Source organism: Carassius carassius, chromosome 39 (genome assembly GCF_963082965.1).
Source record: "Carassius carassius chromosome 39, fCarCar2.1, whole genome shotgun sequence".
Taxonomy (NCBI): domain Eukaryota; kingdom Metazoa; phylum Chordata; class Actinopteri; order Cypriniformes; family Cyprinidae; genus Carassius; species Carassius carassius.
Window position 1 is genome coordinate 2,436,586 of NC_081793.1, and position 21,532 is coordinate 2,458,117.

Sequence of the window (21,532 nt, forward strand, 5' to 3'; positions counted from 1 at the left end):
CTTATAGCTGAATGTTTTTGTTGTAGTCTCTCTCTGCAAGCATTCAGCTCTGCATAACTGCTTGGTCTCACATTGTTCATGTGCTTTTGGGACTTGTCCGACCCTCCCGTGAAGCTTATATTTGGGTCTGGTCATAGGGATCTGCAGGTGTGTGTGTAATTAAAGCCAGACTGAAAATGTATTGTCTCAGCTCCACGTGGTTACTGTTACATAAGCAGTGTTGATGTTCTAGAGCTCCACATGGGGAGGAACCACCTGCCAGCACCTTCATTAGGATGAACGAGCCACCAGAATACATGAATACTTTAAGACAAATCAAAGAATGAACTGGATCTATTTTAAACAAAATCAGGCCAAATCGATGTTCGCTTTTAGTTTGTTGTTTTAAAAGTTTTAAAAGTTGCCAGAGCCAACTTTACCAGCTGAAGCAGTTTTCTGGTAAACACTCTCAAATTCTCATTGGCTCCGCCTACTTTGACATGGAAATCTTCTTCAACTTCTTTCTTCAGTTCAGTCTGTCAAGGTCAGTTGTATATAAGCTTGTTTCCACCACAGGATAAAAAAAAAATATTAATAAAGAATTATAATTGTTACTTTTTGTATCTCACAATTCTGACTTTTCCCCTCACGATTCTGAATTATGAAGCCAGAATTACAGGATTTAAACGCAGGACTGTGTGATATAAATGCAGAATTATGAGATATAAATTCACAATTGCAAAAAAAAAAAAAGTAAGATAAGTCACATAGATCTTATTTATTTTTATTCCATGGACAATAAAACAAAACTGAATTGCTATAAACTCGGAATTCTGATGATCAAAAATTCAGAATTGCAAAATGTAAATTTGGAATTGTGAGAAAGTCAGAATTTTTCATGATTTTAAAAAGAAAAGTTAGAACTGTGAGATATAAACCGTGAATTGTGAGATAAAAAGTAGCAAAAACCTTCTTTTCTTTATTTTCTATTCCATGGTGGAAACAGGCTTCCATAAAAACCTGCATGGCTAAAAACATACTATAACTTGGAGAGCTGCTTTATAATAATTCTATTTGAAAGCAACAGACACTATTTATTTTATTTTATTTCATGTCTAGAAAAGTAAAACTGCTTTCTTTATTTCTTTATTTTTTAGCATGATTGGAGTGCAAATCCCTTGCAAATATGCAAATTGTTATGATCAGATGCTTTCTTACAGGCGTAAAAATATACTAATGTGTTAAAAGTCAATATCTCAGACAGAGGAGGATGTTTTTTTCCATTAGGAAACATCTGAGACCAAACTATCTGACACCAGCCTGAGGTGTGAAAGAAGAAACAATTATAGGTTAAATATTTCCCAACTTCCACAAACCGAGGACAAAATACACTTCTAGTCCACCTCATGGATTACTGTGAAAGTGAGCTTCATCTGTGATAATGAATAACCTTTTTTTTCCAGAGATGGTAGCTGTGTTTGTATTGTATGATAATGTTATCTTTGTTCTTCAAGACAGCATTGATATCAGCAGTAACAGGCTGAATCATGTTCATTACATTTCAATTCATATTGATCTCACTGCGTCCCTGCTCTGCGCTCACTTACACACGAGCCCTGAACTGCAAAGACACACTACAAAAGAATGCATGTCCAGTCATGAGTGTTCGAAGGCTTTGTTAAGGTCACCGTGTAATGTGGGAACCCCCATAGGCAACAAACTGTCCACGGAGACACAGCAATGCATTTCATCAATCACATGACAGCTGGAATCCACATATGACAGTGTTGAAGATTCAACTAAAGCTGCTGGAAATCATTGTGATGACAAATTAAATCAATAAAGCTGTGACAGTAGAACTATTTATGTGTGTGTGTGTGTGTGTGTGTGTGTATAGACCTCTCTCTCTCTCTCTCTCGTGTTCACAAGAGAGTCATGTTCCAGCAGATGACGTAGTCATAGCGTAAACAGTATACAGCTAGAGGTGTTTGCGATATCACGATTTTTGATCATGGACAATTAAAATGTCTCCACGATCTGCTTTTGAAAAATATTGTAGTATCGCACTACAGTGCATATTCTATCAGTTGGAGTTCTCAATATACTGTTCAATGCCACATACATTCACATCAAATGTTAACTTAACGGTAAAGTTTCACACTTTATGGGGCACCGCACTTTTTTCACAAAAGTACATTATTTGCATGTGCTTTAAAGCCTTGCCTGTTAAAAATGTAATTGGCGTGCTGTTCATTTTGATGCATGTACTGAAGTTATCTTGCTTAGCAGGTATATATATATATGTGTATTTGTTGATTTAAAATGCATCATTATTTTACAGTAATACACAAAGTATAATTAATAAAAATGTATTACAAAGAGAATTTGGGGCAACTTGCTTAATCACTATGAATAGGCACAAAACAGGCATTATTTTCTTTAAGCACATAAATATGTTTTTCCCATTGATTTTGGGGTGGAATGTGATCCGGGTGTGTTTCCAAGATATTCATCCTATTATAGCTATCACAGAGTGTATTTATCCTTCATCTGGCTTAAGTTTCAGTGTATTTATTGACAGCACTGCTGTACTGTATTCATTGAGTGGAGCTAAGCTGCACAAAAAGTTCTGCCTTATCTGTGTGTGAACGTCTGTGTGTGTGTGTGTGTGTGTGTGTGTGTGTTTCCAGGAACACAAGAGAGAGACTTTAAATGAAGGTTAACCTCACAAGAGCACAACAGTGACCACACACTTCATTGACCTTGATTCTCAAAGCATTTTTCACCAATAATTTTCAAAACATCCTTTAACAAAGACTTCCATGCAATGAACCAAACCACCTGGCTGTGAGATAAACCAAAACACTACAAACTATGATTCACTGCAAAATTAGGGAAAATAACAAAAAGGTAAGACGCTGCATTAAGAGTGAATCAGCTACTCTTTAGATGAAGCACTGCGAATGACGCGATTAAAAACAATTGTGCAAAATGAATCTACTGACTTAAGTATAAAAACAATATAAACTACACGTAAAAAGTTTGGAATAATTAAGACTTTGTAAACAGAATTAAATTATATTGGTATAATAGAACTATTTCTGAAGGGTCATGTGATACTAAAGACTGGAGTAATGATACAAAAAAATTCAGCTTTACATCACAGAAATAAATTACATTTTACAATATACTTAAATAGACAACAGTTACTTTAAATTGCAATAATATTTCACAATATTAACGTTTTTACTATATTTTTTTATCAAATAAACGCAGCCTTGATAGAAGTGCAAAAGCGACTTCTTTCAAAAACATTACAAAGTCTTTAATATTTCAAACTTTTGACCGGTAGTTCATTATATTGAGATATTGAGCACTACCACTAATATTAGATGTGATCATAAGAACAGCATATATTCAGTTCCACACCTCATATCACCAGTTATTATGAATGTACCTTGTTCTGGAAACACTGGCAAATGACCGGCTCTGTGCTCTCATACACGAGCTGATAGTGTTACTATTTCTAAAGCAGCAGCAGGGACTCGCACTGTGAGAGAAACTGATAGTGACCGGCACAGAAAGAGAAAGAGGAAGGTGAACAGAATGAGAGGAAGATGACTTTGTGAAGAGATCATACAACAAGAGGTTAACACATTATGGATATAGGTGCTCATGTTGGCACTATAACTGCATGGATGTCAAAGAAGGCTTGACATTCATATGAAGGAAAAAAGAAACTCAGAACCTGAAAACACAATAAGGTTGCGATCATAATCGACTCACTGAAGCATAAAGAACTCCAAAAACAAACAAACACGTGAACTACAGTTTGAACTCATTAATATTTGCTTTGTTTAGTTGTCATAAAGACCACTTTTATTTATTTATCCTGTCATATTTCGCTCTTAATATCCCTTCTAGACATTGTGCAATATCTTATTTTGTGTTCAAATACAAAAGGTAAGTCACAAATGATGAATGAATTCTAATTAGAGGACAGGCGAGGAATGGATAAGGTGTTAACTTTATTTCAACACATAAAGCTTCTAATGCTCTTAATGGTTAAACTGTTTAAATACTTAACTCTCTCAGTTACCTAATTTTCCAAAATACTGGCAGCACAGGGGGGAGAAGTTAGCAAGACAATTGCATTTTAATGACCAAATAAAGTGTCCTCAGAGATTTTAGCAATATATGTCTAGATAGCCTCTAAACACACACCATTAGCAGATACCAAAGGCTTTTACAGCTTTTTGCATTCTTATGGCTAAACAAACTGTACTGTGAAACATTGCTGAAGAGACAGATTTTTAGTCTTGATGTTTATCATGTTGTTGCAGTAATGGCAATGTGTATTAAATTACTTGCAATATGATTTACTGAATAAATGGTGCAGCCCTAATTAACTGTGCAATAAGATTTCTTTTAAAGGCATTTGAGAAATCTGTTTCGACACTACTTTTAATTACATTTGTGAGATTTTTCAGACCACACAACACGTAAACCTTGCTATCACACTAAAGACTCACCTCGCATCTAATTTTCTGATTCACAGTAAAGTTTGATACTAGCATGTAGCTAAGCAAGCTAAGCATATACAGCACACACAAAGTATAATTAAGCATTTCTAATTGGATTATAGTGTTCTTATTAATGTTTTCTGTTGTTGAATGAATTTTAAGTATATTTATAATCTAAATTTTTTAGTTTCTTTGGCATCTCTTTTTTTTTTTTATTTACTCTAAGATATAGATGAGTTTGTTTCTTCATCAGATTTGGAGAAATGTAGCATTGCATCACTTGCTCACGAATGGATGCTCAGCAGTGAATGGGTGCCGTCAGAATGAGAGTCCAAACAGCTGATAAAAACATCACAATAATCCACAAGTAATCCATACCACTCCAGTCCATCAGTTAAAGTCTTGTGAAGCCAAAAGCTGTGTGTTTGTAAGAAACAAATCCATCATTAAGGCATTTTAACATCCATCCATTACTTCTGGTAAGTCCATGATCTATAATACTGCTTTCTCCAGTGAAAATATAAATAAATAAATAAATAAAAGTTGTGGATTATTCTGATGTTTTTATCAGCTGTTTGCACTATCATTCTGACGGCACCCATCCACTGCAGAGCATCCTTTGGTGAGCTGATATGCTGATCACACAGTATAAATTGTAATACATTTCAATCATAAAATCTAATGAGTTTAAAACAATTTGAACATGAACCTTTCACTCAAATTCTTACGCTGATGATATAATTTGTAACATTGCAACAAATTAGAAAAGAACAAGTGATCTCAGATTTTTGGACCCCATTTCATATGCATGTGTGTCTTTGTGTCTTCTCAGTGTTACAAACAAAGTATTTAGTTAAAGCCGAACCAGCCTGGGCTAGTTGGAGAAAGCCACAATGACGATCAGGACACATCTGGAGTACATTATTAACCAGACCAATAATGAAAATATCGCAGCAGAGCTTGAAATGCATTCCAGCAGTGTCTAACATTTCAAACAAATAACACAAATGAACACGAGACCGGACCAGAAAAAGGCAGCCTGACAGCAACAAGATAGCTGCTCGTTTAAAGTGTCCCAGCATGAAAGAGAAGGGGGCAGCTGTGGTACAAGATGTACCTGCTGTAGAGAAACTTTCCCAACAGACAACATGCTTGATCTCGTTGAGTGCTGACACAAGAAAGCGCTTTAAGTGTAGATGCTTTGTTCTGACATTTCCTTTTCGGGGCTTGGGAAAGGAGGGACTGAACATTCAGCCATTTCTTCAGAACAAGCATTTAAATGTTGTCCACAAGAACTAAAAATGCACACAAGTCTAAGGTTAACACTTTCCATTAAATCTAGTAGGCCATTTAAAAAGGCCAGAGCAAGCAAAAGGTAAGAGACGTCATACAACACAGATTCATGCTTCTTGGTTCACGGGCTGAATTTTCACAGCTGGAGATTTTACATTTGATCTGTTCTTGTGAATGACCTCCTTATCAGTATGGGATGATAATAATCTCTGTAGAGATCATTAAACTATGCTGGTATTAATAAAATCGCTGCAATCGCTCAGATGGGGTGTTCATGCAGGTAAGCAGGCTTTTATAAATTATTTATATGGAAGATATTTTAATCCAATGACAATTTGATAGTCATTCACAAGCATTTCTATTTGTTTAACTACTTCTGTCTCTTGGTGTTAATGGATGCTCTGCAGTGAATGGGTGCCGTCAGAATGAGAGTCCAAACAGCTGATAAAAACATCACAATAATCCACAGCACTCCAGTCCATCAGTTAAAGTCTTGTCAAAATTAAAATTGTGTGTTTGTAAGAAACAAATCCAGCAAGATGTTTTTAAACCTCAAACTGTTTATAAAGTCCTCTATCGATAATATTGCTTTCTCCAGTGAAAAAGTCATCTTGTCTAAATCAGGAGAGAAATATGCACAGATCAAGCACCGTTTACAAGTTAAAAAAAGTCCAAAACAGCTCTAAACAAAAATGTTAGTGGATTTCGAAGTGAGAGGACAACAAGCATTGGATTTTTTCAGTGGAGGAAGAGCTATTATGGATTATGGACTCGTATTTTGGCCAAAAGTTTAGGTTTAAAAGTTAAAACATCTTAATAATGGATTTGTTTCTCACAAAACGTACAGCTTCTGGCTTCACAAGACATTAACTGATGGACTGGAGTGGTGTCGATTATTTTTTCATCAGCTGATTGGACTCTCATTCTGACGGCACCCATTCACTGCAGAGCATCCATTGATGAGCAAGTGATGCAATGCTACATTTCTCCAAATCTGATGAAGAAACAAACTCATCTTGGACGGCCTGAGGGTGAATACATTTTCAGCAAATGTCCATTTTGGTGAACTATTCCTCTATTAACAAAGAAACAGAAAGTGACACATTGAATTAAATGTGAAGTTTTGAAGCTGAATTGACTGAAAGAGTACTTTCTTCAAAACATACTCATTTACAGAGTAATGGTTACATACAGTCCCTGAACACTAGTGAAAATGCTTCGATTTAGACAAATCAACTAAGAAATGAAATGCCAAAATTAAAAAAAAAATTTAAATCCTCTCAAGGGGGAAAAAATAGAATGAGAGCAGTATTCTTATTCATGCTTTTTGGCTACTTTTTATGTGGTCTGGAAAAACAAAACAAAAAAAAACCTGCTGCTTTCTGCCAATCGGTTTGGTCCATTTCCATTCAGATTGACTGATTTTCTGGGTATGGGTGTTTTCATTAGTCAGAATGACTCAATGTTTTCCTCAAGCTGAGAGAAGGACATAAAAGCACAATGAAGTGATAGTTAGATCGCTGGCAGCGTTCATCCTGAGTTTGGAAACTGACTGGGCTCTCTCTTTGTTCTCTGTTTGAAGGTTAAGCTCTGATACACTCTCACTTTCCCCTTCCCTCGCTCGCTCGCTTTCTAACAGACATCTCCTCTTATGGAAAAATCATGCAAATATTGCGTTTTCAGTTGACTGGAATCACAAAATTAACTCCATTAGAGCACTTTCTCCTTCCTCTCGCTCGTTCAGACCCCCTTCAACATCGAGACCAATCGAATTGGGGACAAATCCAAGTGAGTCATTCTCATGGAAATGTGAGTTAACAAAGATTAGCCGTTTCATCACCAAGCAAATGATATCAGCAGGTTTTTGAATACAGTATATGAGATGTGTGTCCTAGCTAAGACACAAAACTCTCAATATTTCCAACTCTGCTTCTAACAGAGAATAAAAATAACATATTTGTCATCATTTTTGGGCTGACGTCAAACGACACGTGTGAGTGACCTCTAAAGTTTAGAGTCCTGTACATTCAGCAAATCTTAGATACAAACAAAAACCATCAATAAGGGTTTACAGTTACTATAATGATAAGGCCAGCTGCACAGATGTAGGTCTAATGGTTTTTGGTTTCCTTGTGAAAAAGCACTTGTATTAAATGTGCACTTGAAGTGTACTTCAAATCTTAATGGTGTAATATTATATTACATGAATTATGGGAATCAATATAATATAATATAATATAATAATGCTTTAATGAACTTTTGGTGAGTTTTAAACAAAAGACGTACACTTATTTTGATGTGCTGACTAACATATTCAAGCACAATTAAAGTACTTAATGATATATTTAACTATAGTGTGTTATTTAACATTAAAGTTAATGTGTTAAATGTAATAAATTGCAACTTCATCATTAATGGTGCAATTTCAAACTAATTTAAATAAGCGACATACATAGTTTCAATAGAAATGAAATGAATGTATGCTTTAGTTTATCATAAATGCTTGTCAATTAATTCAACAGTAAACGTTAACCATATTTCAGACATTTGAAGCAATTATGAAATTACAAATAAAGACGTACTAATGTTCTACACAAAAAAAGGGCCTAAGTTCAACGAATTGCATTTAATATTCCTTTTTTATATATTATATTTTTAAATGTATGCTAAAATGTAAGGGATGAAACGGTTAAAAGGTCAACAATTGAATTCATTCATCATTTACATTTAAAATAACATTATCGTTAGTAAATAAATTATGATAGATTTTACATTTTGGGGTAAATTATATTTTTAATAATGCTTCACTGCATTTAGCATCAGTAAAAAATGTGTTACATATTGTACATATTGCTTGTTGTATAATTGCAGTGCATCATCAGTAAAACAAGCGCTCTGCAGACGTATGTACTATTTGTGGCTATTTCACTAGAAACAGCTGTAATCTCATTATGAGTTGGCACAGAACGTACCGTCTTCAAACATGAATGTGAGCTGTACGTGATGGGCGCGGGCTGGTTAACATCACTGCCGACCCCCGCCTCTTTCTGCACCAAAAAGGACTATATTTGCCCATCAGGCAGAGGCTGATAAGATGCTGACAGCCGTTTCAGAAGAGCCTGTTTCTTGCACTGATGACATAAAACTCAAGGAAAGAAAGTCAGATAAACTGCAGCCACTTATCAGTTAGAAAAAAAAAAGAGCACACAGTGCTTGACGTGCTCACGTGGAGGTCAAGATGAACACGTTAAGGGCTGTTTTATAACTACAAGAAAGAACAAGTAATAAAGTAGCCAGAAATACATTTTGACCAAAAAGGACTCATGTCATCTTGTTACCTGGGTTATAGAGTATATTTCTTAAAACAAATGTTTCTATTTGATAAAAAAATTATTTAAAAATTTTTTGTTTAATTAATTAATTAATTAATTAATTAATTAATAATACTTAATATAAAAAATAAGAAATATATAAAAATTAGATAATCTTACTCTTTAATAAACTTTTTCATACTTTTAAAAAGGAAAATTAATTCTTATTGTTTACATTTTAGCATAAACTAACACAGAACAACAAATACTACCATGATGTATGAACAACCTACTAGCCTACTGATAAGACATCATTATTTTTACACACACACACACACACACACACACACACACACACACAATTATATATATATATATATATATATATATATATATATATATATATATATATATATATATATATATATGTATGTATGTGTATATATAAATATATATATATATATATATATATATATATACATACACACACACACACACACATATATACATACAAATATATATATATATTTTTTAATTTTTAAAATATATATTCTTAATTATTATTTTTTTCAGGTCAGCGTCTCTGCATTTCTCTTTGAAGGGGTCATATGATGCAATTTCAAGTTTCCCTTTCTCTTTGGAGTGGTACAAGCTGTTTGTGAATTGATAAGATCCCTAAAGTTGACTAAAGTCTCAAACCCAAAGAGATATTCTTTATAAAAGTTAAGAGTCATCCACATCCTCTTAAACGCCTCGTTTAAACACGCCCCCACATCTCTACATCACTGTGTGGGAAGATTTGCATAATGCCTCCCAAATGTCCACACAAAGACAGAAGGCGTAACTTTGATTCTCGCTGTTACCTTGTTGCAGAGATGCTGTGTGTTTGTTGTGAAAGCAAAACTACTTTGCTTGGCCTTCCAAAAGAGGACACAACTAGAAATCAGTGGTTAAGTTGTATTTACAACACTGTTCCAGAACAGTTCAACCCAAATATTCAGATGTGTGCAGCACATTTTACAGAGGACTGTTTCCTGATCCTGGGAGAGAAGACTACAATGCCCCGGCTGTTCTGACTCACAGTCTGTAAGTATGTTTTCATATTTAAAGAATTTGCCACTGATGATTCAAACGTGAGTTTCGAGTAGCGTTTGTTGTTAGTCATTTCTCCAATCACAAATGCAGACTCGTTTGTAATGGTTTTTTTGTTTTATCTCATCGTGCCGGGAGACACCATCAAAGTATGGCAAGAGGCGTAACATTTCCATTGCATGCTTAAGGTATTCAACCAATCCCAACGCACTAGATAGCTGGCCAATCAGAGCACACCTTGCTTTCCAGAACGATGAGATTTGTAAAAATCAACACGTTTCAAAAAGGTGGGGCACAGAGGAGCAACAATAATGTACAGTGTGTGGAAAATAATGTGGTTTTGTCACCATAAACCACATAAACAGATTTCATTACACCATATCATAATTTTAAAGGATATGATCGCAAACCATGTTTTGAAACCAGTTTTGCATTAAGTGCAAAAAAGCATTGAAAGAATAATCCAGGTCAATACAAATTAAGCTGCTTTGACACTGTTTGTGTCTTGTATTGAACTCCTTAAGCATCTCATGCTACGGTTTTAAGTGCTCATTAAACATGCACGTGCCCTATGAAGTGACATGCACACATCACACTGACTGCACCAGCTCTCTCTTTCTAGTATAAGAGCAAAGGAAAATTCCATCCTCTGTAATCTGTTCTCTGAACTACAGCACTGCGGTTTGACTAACACACCATGTTTCATTGCATTAGCTTCCTCGACCCATGGGAAGTGAATGGCCGAGGTCCAAGCGCTGGGTAACCGTACACGAGACGGCTGACTGGAAATTTACAGAGCTCCAGACAGGAGAAAGAGATGCGAAGCCACACACTCGACTCGAGACTGCAAATATTAGATCTGCCTCTTTGCTGATTCTCAGAAATGACACCACAGTAAATACTCTTTTAGCTCAGAAGAAAAAAATAACATGTTCTCCATGTCTGTCCCATTAGGCAATGTCACTCATAGCCTGTTCGCTGAATGCTGTGATGTGATTGCTCTCCATGTAACTCTCTCGTCTGCCCTCTGATAAGAACGCTACATACATATACATATCTAATGTGTTCATGCTGCGATCATATCTCACTGGAAAAACATGCCTTTAACCACATTTCTGAAAAGTTTGATATATTACAATCCATCTTGCACCTTTCTTGACACTTTCAAAGTGAAATGTCCAGAAGTGGCACTAAACATGCATTCAATTGGCATTTAAATCTAGCAACCTTTTATTATATATCATAATGTGATCCTGAAAGAGCGTGATGTTCCAGATGTAAAAATCTAATTCATTTCTCAGTTGAGAAAGACATTGATTTTAAACAATAAACCTATTTAAACCAGGAGCTCTGAGATCGTTTAGTGATAGTATCTACTTCTGTACAAGCCAGAATATTCAATGTGATCTCAACTTAAAAAGTTTGGCAATAGTTATGGTTAGGTTTGGCAATTCTAGAATAATAGATTATGTTGTATATTAAAAAGTGATCATAAGGCATTTAAGATCACCAAAAGCAATATATGACCACAAGGCCACCTCTCTTCTACTTAAAACACTGATGTGTGATTTAAGAGAGAACTCCTGCCTGTAACTCACACCAAGCCACATGTCATATGCATATCATAAAAGTTTGGAAATTAAATGTCTGTTGAGTTGCGATAAAAGCATGTTCATTTTTATCTTAAACTGATGAACGTGAATCTGGAAACGTTTTATTATGTTGGTTGTTATATGAATCTCCGCTAAAACAGTGCTCGGTTTGATCATATTGTGACAGTTTGGAACTTTAAATGTAATATTAACATTATTATTAAACGTAACATTGAATAACACAATACAGTTAAAATTGCAACTATTTCATGTTTTACTTTTTTATTAACTATTATTTTAATTATTTAAAACTAATTATAGTACTTTACATGAGCTGAGAACATTAAAATAAGTGTAGTGACAAACATTTATTAAAGCATAATGAGAGTAATTAAAATTATTAAGTACACTTTAATGGGCTTTTAAAATTACTATATTATATAGCTACACTAGTGTTTTTCCTTTAAAATTTTCTTGATTACATTTTTTTCTTTTTTTTTTTTACTATAGTTTTTTTTATGACCACTTAGCCTTTTCGAATCATGCCCTCGATTTTTTACTTTTTTTTATTGTGTTCACATAACATCACATAGCTAATGTAAAATGTAAAATTCTCCTATCAGAAATGACTGAAGACCACACAAGGGGTTTCTACTTCATAATGTCACGTTTAAATCAATGTGTTACTTGCTGTTTAATCGTTCTTGAAATTTACAAGCAATTTCTGAGTGAAAATTGTTTCTATACCAAATTCTTCACTTCAGTCTGCTGTTGTTTGGGTAAGGTGGATACTGAATCTGCAGCACCAAATGAGCAGAACTGATCTGGAAGGTCCTCATAGGATTGCACAAGGAAAGATTAGTAAAGGTCAGATCAGCAGCTGCTGGTGGTCAGCTCGTGATGACATCATCGTGTCCAAGCAGACATGAGTGACAGAAGCAGCCATCTGAAATCCCATCACACATCATTAAGACCTGCAGAGGGACTCGGGTCACATCGAGCATCAGCATGCACCAGGAAGGAGTCAAATGCATTAATAAGTGATTTAAAAGAGAAAACTGCAAAGCAACAGTTGCTAATAAATAACTGTGAATGTAATAACATATTCATGAGACAGCATTTCAAACATTTCCATCCTAAAGCTCATTTTGATGCCTTTAGTTGCTATTCAGGGTTTTTACTGGTAATCAAAACTAAAACTAAAACCATGCAAAATATTTTATTTCCTGAAATCTGTAAATATTAACTATAATAAAAAAAAAAATTTCTTTTTAGATTTTTTGAAATCTAACTTAAATTATTATTTTTTTTGTAAATTAACTTTTTTTTTTTAGACATTTGTCTTTTTTTGTTTAGCTTAAGTACAAAAATGTCTAAAACTATATAGTTCATAAAATGATGAAAACACATAAAAATACCAAAACTTATGATAAAAATGTTTAAAAAAAAAAAATTCTTATTCAAATATTATAATAAAAAAACTATAATATATTACATTTATTCATTTATTTAGCTGACGCTTTTATCCAAAGCGACTTACAATTGCTATATATGTCAGAGGTCGCACGCCTCTGGAGCAACTAGGGGTTAAGTGTCTTGCTCAGGGACACATTGGTTTCTCACAGTGGATTCGAACCCGGGTCTCTCACGCCAATGGCATGTGTCTTATCCACTGCGCCAACACCACCCCCATATATACTATAACATTGTTGCTATTATAGTAACTAAAATTATGAAAAATTATGTCATTACTTATTCACTCTCATGTCATTCCAAGCTCAAATGCTGTTTTTCTTTAAGGAAAATTTTTGTTTTTCTACATTTATAATGAAAACGTTTTTGTTTTTTTGTTAACCGACCCATTTTTTGTTTTTGAATGGAAAAGAGCAGCATGAACATTCTTCAAAGCATCTCCTTTTGTGTTTGCCGAAAAAAATAAGTCAAACTGGTTTGGAATGACATTCACAAAATAATCCTTTAAAGCTCACTTCTGTGCTTCAAACTCTAGCCCGAAGCAAGAGCCCTTGAACCCTTTAGATCAAGATGATATTATAGCATTATGAGGAAGAATGTGACCTTTAGGCATTGGGAGCAGTAGCAGTGTTTTGAACTAGGCCACCTGCATATCAGCACGCCCTGCTTCACACCTGTTCCTTCAATTCTCAGCGCCAGGTTTAACAGAGTCCTGATCCTCGCTTTCCCCTGAGAAACCCACATCATCAAAGAACAACATGATGCCAGAAATCCAACTCACATGCACATTTAATCCCTGTTTTTACACCTCTGAGAAACTCCTGTGAGATGGAGGCTACGTCCCTAAATTTGCTAACTCAAGCTTGTTCCACTCGTATCAGTCCTATCAAAACAAAACGTGTTTTGCAAAGGCCATCATGGTATTAAATGAATGCAAACTATTAAAGGGACAGTTCACTCAAAAATGTCAATTCAAACCCATAAGACTTTTATCATTTTTGTCCATCCACTGAGACTACGCAACTAAAACTTTCAAGCTCCAAAAGGTACATAAAGACATCATAATATAACTTCTAAGCAACTGCACTTTAATCAGTTTTATGAAAAACAGAAACACAACAATTCAACATAAGTCTTTCTTTAAAAAAAAAAACATACAGTTCAAATATTATCATAAAATAAAAAAACAAATACAATGAAGAAATTGGTGTTGGGCATACTTTGTATTTTTATTTGTGTAATCTACTAGCAATGTTAGAGATTTTTTTTTTTTTTTACAAATAAACAGCAAGACACATTTTGTATTGAACATGAAATATTGTACACATAGAAAGAAACTGTATTTCCTGTGCAAAATGTACTACAAAAATAAAAAAAATAATATTTTTATAGTGCACTGAAAAACTGGCCCATAGGAAAGATTAGTAATTCATAATTACTATTATTATTACAATAGACAGCGATATTGAAATTATATTGATAATAAATAAATACTTTTTCTGAAGTGTCCTGCTTTTCAAATTCAGAGATGTAAACTGTGCTCAGATTTGCCAAAATATAGTCTGCAATAAAGTCCATATGATTTCAATATGACCTCCCATCAATATCTTTCAAGGCCAAATAATTCTTACTATGCGATCCACATTAATTTAGGCCATCATTAACTCTTTAAAAAAAATGTTGTTGTAATGATGGTGTTAGTTTTACACAAAAACACTATTTAAGTCTTTATCTTCAAAATGTCATATTTAATTCAATGTTGTATAACTTGTGAAATTTACTATCAATTTCCGAGTGAAAATTGTAAATCCTACACTATTTGTTTGAGTGCATTTGTTTCTGTTTTTATTTCATTTAAGTTATCTTAGGAAACATCTGAAACAAAGATGACAACAGAGACCTCCACTGAGTCTCCTGAGCAATGAAAGAGCAAACGGTGAGAGAAAACCCCTTCTGTACGCCTCACTTACTGAACACAGACGTGTGGGACGCATCCATTAACACAGTTAAGTGTGGAAAAGGTGGCATGGAAGAGTGTCCGTCTGACTGTGACGTGCATGACGGCTGCGGCTCGACCGAGGGCTGCTCAAGGTCAAAGACTCACAGGAGAAAGCATGCAAACCTGGACAGGGATTTCACAAATCTCCCAACAGGTACAACACCATCATGTTTCAGAGCTTTTTATACAACAGAAGCAGAGCAAAGACCGGCTTTGCTTCTTTGCACGTAGATTAGAGCGGCGGTGCTCCTGTTCAGTGGGACAGTTATTGCACCTGATCTCAAACCCTGATTAGAGTACGAATACAGAGCATGACTGATCCTGAAAGAGCATCATGTTCCAGATGTAAAAATCTCATTCATTTCTCGGTTGAGTTTAACCAATCAACCTATTAAAACCATGATCGTTTTTAGTGATAGTATCTACTTCTGTTAGGCCTGTCGCAATAATCTATATATCCACTTATACCACAGTATATGTACATGACCTCAATTATTTTTGGTGACGCAACATATCGCCCATTATATTCACTTAAAAATTGATGTGACCATGTTTTGTACATTGCATGTGTCTTTTGTAGCTTCTTGTACATAACGTGGTGTAGTTGCTGCTAGTTCAAATTTAAAAAGAAGTTTCATCTTGTGTGCACCCTTCATTTACAGAGAAAAGTCCTTAGATGGAAAAATCTCCATAAAAGTTCTGTGCATTTATTTTCTACTTGTTAGTTTGCACTTTATATAGTTTTTCAAGGTATCTAATATTTTGTTAAACTTAATTTCCATGATCTAAATATTATTTAAAAACATTAAAGTTTGTAGTCATTTGGAAGTGTGTTATTATGCTGTTACATTAGGATTATACTGTATATTCAGTGGCATAAAATGGTCTTTAAAATGACAATAATATTGCTTATCGCAATTATTTCTGGGGCAATATATGTGACAGTGACAGGCTCTAACTTCTGCACAAGCCAAAATTCCATTTTCAATGTGATTTCAATTAAGATGGCTATTAAGATCACCAAAACCAATATATGACCGCAAGATCACCTCTCTTAAATAAAACATTGATGTGTGATTTTTAACTCCTACCTGTAACTCACACCATGCCACCTCCACCGTGGTCTCAGTGTCCAGCCCCTTGTAGACCGTCTTGAACGACCCTCTCCCAATTTCAATGTTGAACTTCAGATATCTTCCATCCGGTGAGATGGCCACGGCTTTGGTCTCAATGTCCTCTTTCTCATCCTGCTCCAGTCTGCTTACAAATGGGCGTCGTGGAGCCACATTCTCAACTTTGGGGCCCTCGTTGTCCGAGTCTGAACTGGGCTCCTGGGCGACGGGGGACAGAGGGGTCTGGACGGAGCTTGTCCAGTCCTCTGGAGCTGCTGAGCTGGCGCTGGGGGTTGAAGACTCCGGGCTGGTGACTGGAGATGGAGAGTCTGGTTTATTTTCACCAACTGTTCTCTCTGATAATAATATGTTTTCAGTGGACCACGACAGCGCTTTGGAGATTGTCTCATTGTAGATCTGGGGGTCAATATCCACGCTGAGTTTATGGAGCACGTATGAGTTCCTCCTCGCGTTCAGGGAGTGCGTCCGCAGCATATTTGGCACTCTGGAGAGACAGTCCTCGTCCAACTCAACAGGTAAACCAGGATAACCACGTCCAGCGAACTCGACTTCAACGTGAGACATGATGAGGAGCGCTCAGAGCATCCCAAACTGGAGGAACAATACAAATAATAACAATAACAAGCGCACAAGAACACCATGCACCAGAATTTTGCGTATTTTCCTCCACGATATGCTTGTTTATCACATGAATAATAACAAATTATGTTATATATAAAAATATAGCCAAATTCAACTACATTATATTTCTTTATCTATTCAAGAAACACTCACGAAACGGACTAGTAGTCGTATATTTACCTTATTTAGAGAAGTCTGAAATTAATCCGGAGTTGAAACATGCACAGGACATTTGCTCCACACGCGCACGCGACTGCTGTGCGTTCTGCAGAGGCGCGCGTGCGCTGCAGCTCTTCACAGCGAGTGCGCGCCTGACTCCGCCCACTTCACCTGAGTCCCGCAGCGTTGGGCTTCACTGCTCGAGTGAATCATAAGGTCTGAACGATTCGCTCACTAACAGCAAAAAGACATCTGATATTTTCACCGTCATTGGTCCGGAAAAAGATTCAGTGCATTGGACACTCGCTAAACTTTTGTGACAATATAATGTTATGATGTATATGCCTATTTGTTATGTATAGCATTTAATAAAAAACTTGTGACAACTTACTCGGAGTCCCATCTGATGTTTCCTAAGAACAACTGACAATGAAAATCAGTTTAGAGAATTTATTATGATAATTGTCCTTGACTTTCATACTTATTCATACACAGGAAATCTGATTATCATTCTTTAAAAAATATATATATTAAAAAAATAAATACAAGCTTGCTCCCTGTGTTGACTATTTTAGAATTTTCTCACGTTGTATTCAGGACACCGTTATTAAAGCATTGGTCAGGCTATGCTGTTCCCAAAATAGAATTAATAATAATTTGTTTAAACAAATATGCTTGATTTGGTCATCTAAAGCAACATCTGAAAATAGAAAAAAAAAGGTACAAATCTTCTGCATTTCTTGTTACACTTAACTCCAAAATAAATTTTTTATGATAGTTATTATTATTCACATTGTCTACAACAGTGAATCAACTAGAGTTGGGGTACTCGAACTTGGACTCGAGTCCAATTTTGAATGAACTCGAACTTGTCACGCATTCGGGTGAATTTGTACTCGGACGTGACACGGACTTGAACATTTTGGACTCGGAAAATATTCCGAGTACAGTCGAGTCCGCGTCATGTGTAACAATAAAACCAGCATAAAATTGAGATGATAAATTAATGAATGTCTCCCCTTCTGTCATTTTACTGCACCACACCGGCAGGCAGCAGTAGCATATAGGCTATCATCTCATGCTTGCAGACGAAACACACGCATCACTCACTGGATATCAATGTGGATTAGTGATGGGAAGTTCGATTCTTTTCCGCGAACCGGTTCTTCCGGACGGTTTGATTCAATAAACCGGTTGAAAAAAACGGTTCACCGGTTCTTTTACGCTCGACGTAATGACTGGCATTGGCGATGACGTCATTGGCGATGACGTAATGGCGTCAAGTCTATCAAACATTCAAATATATAAAGTCACTAATCATAACTTCAGTCAGTTAAAATTACTATACAGCCACTTACTATACATAATCCATTGCGATGTATTTGTTATTAAATGAACTTACGTTTCGTCAGATTGCCCTCCATTCAAGCCCTCGGTTTACCCGCGCTCATAACATTAGCACAGAATCAGTTCAGAATCAGTTCAGAAAAGAATCAGTTCGGTTCTCTGTGAGTCAGTCGGCTCCACGCTGAATCACGCATGCGCAGTATCATCAGCTCGTCGCTTCTCGAATCGGACGCGTCCGAAAGAAATGGTTTTCGGTTCAGTGTACTGATGATCCGACAACCGATGCAACCAATTCTTGACTCGAAAACGATAATCGCTCAAACCAGCACGTGCTGCAGTTCAGTATCATCAGCTGCTCTACTCGTGTTCATGTTCTGTTTACTACAAACTCAATTTGTGAATCTGTCATCATTAACTATAAATACAGTACAGATATTTCATAAATCATCCCTTATTCCTATTAAACATGGAGTCTTTAGAGTCTTAATTATTGTCCAACTTCCCTGAAAACCCCCTTTGCCCATACATTATCTACAATATACAGATTAGAAACATGCATCTTAAAAAAAAAAAAATCATACAGGTCCTTCTCAAAAAATTAGCATATTGTGATAAAGTTCATTATTTTCCATAATGTAATGATAAAAATTAAACTTTCATATATTTTAGATTCATTGCACACCAACTGAAATATTTCAGGTCTTTTATTGTTTTAATACTGGTGATTTTGGCATACAGCTCATGAAAACCCAAAATTCCTATCTCAAACAATTAGCATATCATGAAAAGGTTCTCTAAACGAGCTATTAACCTAATCATCTGAATCAACGAATTAACTCTAAACACCTGCAAAAGATTCCTGAGGCTTTTAAAAACTCCCAGCCTGGTTCATTACTCAAAACCACAATCATGGGTAAGACAGCCGACCTGACTGCTGTCCAGAAGGCCATCATTGACACCCTCAAGCAAGAGGGGAAGACACAGAAATAAATTTCTGAACGAACAGGCTGTTCCCAGAGTGCTGTATCAAGGCACCTCAGTAGGAAGTCTGTGGGAAGGAAAAAGTGTGGCAAAAAACGCTGCACAAAGAGAAGAGGTGACCGGACCCTGAGGAAGATTGTGGAGAAGGACCGATTCCAGGCCTTTGGGGGACCTGCGGAAGCAGTGGACTGAGTCTGGAGTAGAAACATCCAGAGCCACCGTGCACAGGCGTGTGCAGGAAATGGGCTACAGAGAAGCAGCACTGGACTGTTGCTCAGTGGTCCAAAGTACTTTTTTCGGATGAAAGCAAATTTTGCATGTCATTCGGAAATCAAGGTGCCAGAGTCTGGAGGAAGACTGGGGAGAAGGAAATGCCAAAATGCCTGAAGTCCAGTGTCAAGTACCCACAGTCAGTGATGGTCTGGGGTGCCATGTCAGCTGCTGGTGTTGGTCCACTGTGTTTTATCAAGGGCAGGGTCAATGCAGCTAGCTATCAGGAGATTTTGGAGCACTTAATGCTTCCATCTGCTGAAAAACTTTATGGAGATGAAGATTTCGTTTTTCAGCATGACCTGGCACCTGCTCACAGTGCCAAAACCACTGGTAAATGGTTTACTGACCATGGTATTACTGTGCTCAATTGGCCTGCCAACTCTTCTGACCTGAACCCCATAGAGAATCTGTGGGATATTGTGAAGAGAAAGTTGAGAGACGCCAGACCCAACACTCTGGATGATCTTAAGGACGCTATCGAAGCATCCTGGGCCTCCATAACACCTCAGCAGTGCCACAGGCTGATTGCCTCCATGCCACGCCGCATTGAAGCAGTCATTTCTGCAAAAGGATTCCCGACCAAGTATTGAGTGCATAACTGAACATAATTATTTGAAGGTTGACTTTTTTTGTATTAAAAACACTTTTCTTTTATTGGTCGGATGAAATATGCTAATTTTTTGAGATAGGCATTTTGGGTTTTCATGAGCTGTATGCCAAAATCATCAGTATTAAAACAATAAAAGACCTGAAATATTTCAGTTGGTGTGCAATGAATCTAAAATATATGAAAGTTTAATTTTTATCATTACATTATGGAAAATAATGAACTTTATCACAATATGCTAATTTTTTGAGAAGGACCTGTATATATATAGTTATTTTATCACACTTTCCGATGTTTAACAAAATACTTGAAAAATTACACGCATGCGCAGTATCATCAGTTCATCGGTTCTCAAATCGGACGCGTCCGAAAGAAACGGTTTTCGGTTCTGTGTACTGGCGATCCATACTTGGTCTTGACTCATACTCGACAAAGATGGACTCGGACCCAACTCTAGAATCAACCAACACAATGTTAATTCTGTGTCCATAAGCATCCTATATACTTTTTATAGATCTTTCAGTTGATCTTTTCAGTCGTTCTGTTGTTTCTCATCTTTCACAACCAAGAACAAAAACCTCATGCAAACCACTGTAAAGTCTGGCCTGAAAACACTGGATTGGGCTTATGAATATTAGTCTGAACATAATGGACCGCTCACGTTCTGCAGCACAAGCTCGATCTGCTTCCTCTCATGTGCTGCTTTCATGAGCCAGGAACTTCTACACAAAGCATCATTCATACCGGAGGTGATCCTTTACTCCTTGGCACTTATCACAGAACATTTGAGTAATTCCCTGTATTTCTATTCCATTGCTTACAGTGGGAAACAAAAACCATTTGATTCACTAAGTCACTTTAAAATGTATTATTGTTATTGCATTGGATAAAATACTGAGTGGCATTTATTTGTAGACAGACTAACACAAGTTCTTGATCGTCTCTGCTTGTCTGTTTCACTATGTGTGGTCAACACTAAACTGGCCCTCAGGGATAATTACTAGAGCTGCATTGCATACATTTGTGAACGGATGCTCAGAAGGCGCTGTCACGTGACTCTGACATGCACATGAGCGCCACCTGTCGCTCTTACTGACCATAACAGATAAAAACAACAAGGTCATCAGTCAGATTTAGCACATACAAAAT

The 21,532-nt window shown here is 36.2% G+C and overlaps 1 protein-coding gene and 1 long non-coding RNA gene across 3 annotated transcripts in view; both read right to left on the minus strand.

Annotated features, from left to right (window-relative positions):
- Window positions 1-17,332, minus strand: part of wnk4a (WNK lysine deficient protein kinase 4a) — a 63,010-nt gene extending 45,678 nt beyond the window's left edge. For both annotated transcript variants that reach the window (XM_059530398.1, XM_059530397.1), the window contains exons 1-2: window positions 17,197-17,332; window positions 16,354-16,986 (exon numbers count right to left, since the gene is read on the minus strand). In XM_059530398.1, coding sequence (XP_059386381.1) covers window positions 16,354-16,959 — 606 coding nt within the window. In that variant the 5' untranslated portion in view covers window positions 16,960-16,986; window positions 17,197-17,332. The remainder of the gene's footprint in view (window positions 1-16,353; window positions 16,987-17,196) is intronic.
- A 657-nt stretch (window positions 17,333-17,989) lies between these two features.
- LOC132120956 (uncharacterized) lies at window positions 17,990-18,674 on the minus strand. The gene is made up of 2 exons (XR_009426191.1): window positions 18,534-18,674; window positions 17,990-18,392 (listed from the first exon to the last, which is right to left on the minus strand). It is a non-coding gene; the product is annotated as an uncharacterized LOC132120956 (long non-coding RNA).
- Window positions 18,675-21,532: the final 2,858 nt, after the last annotated feature.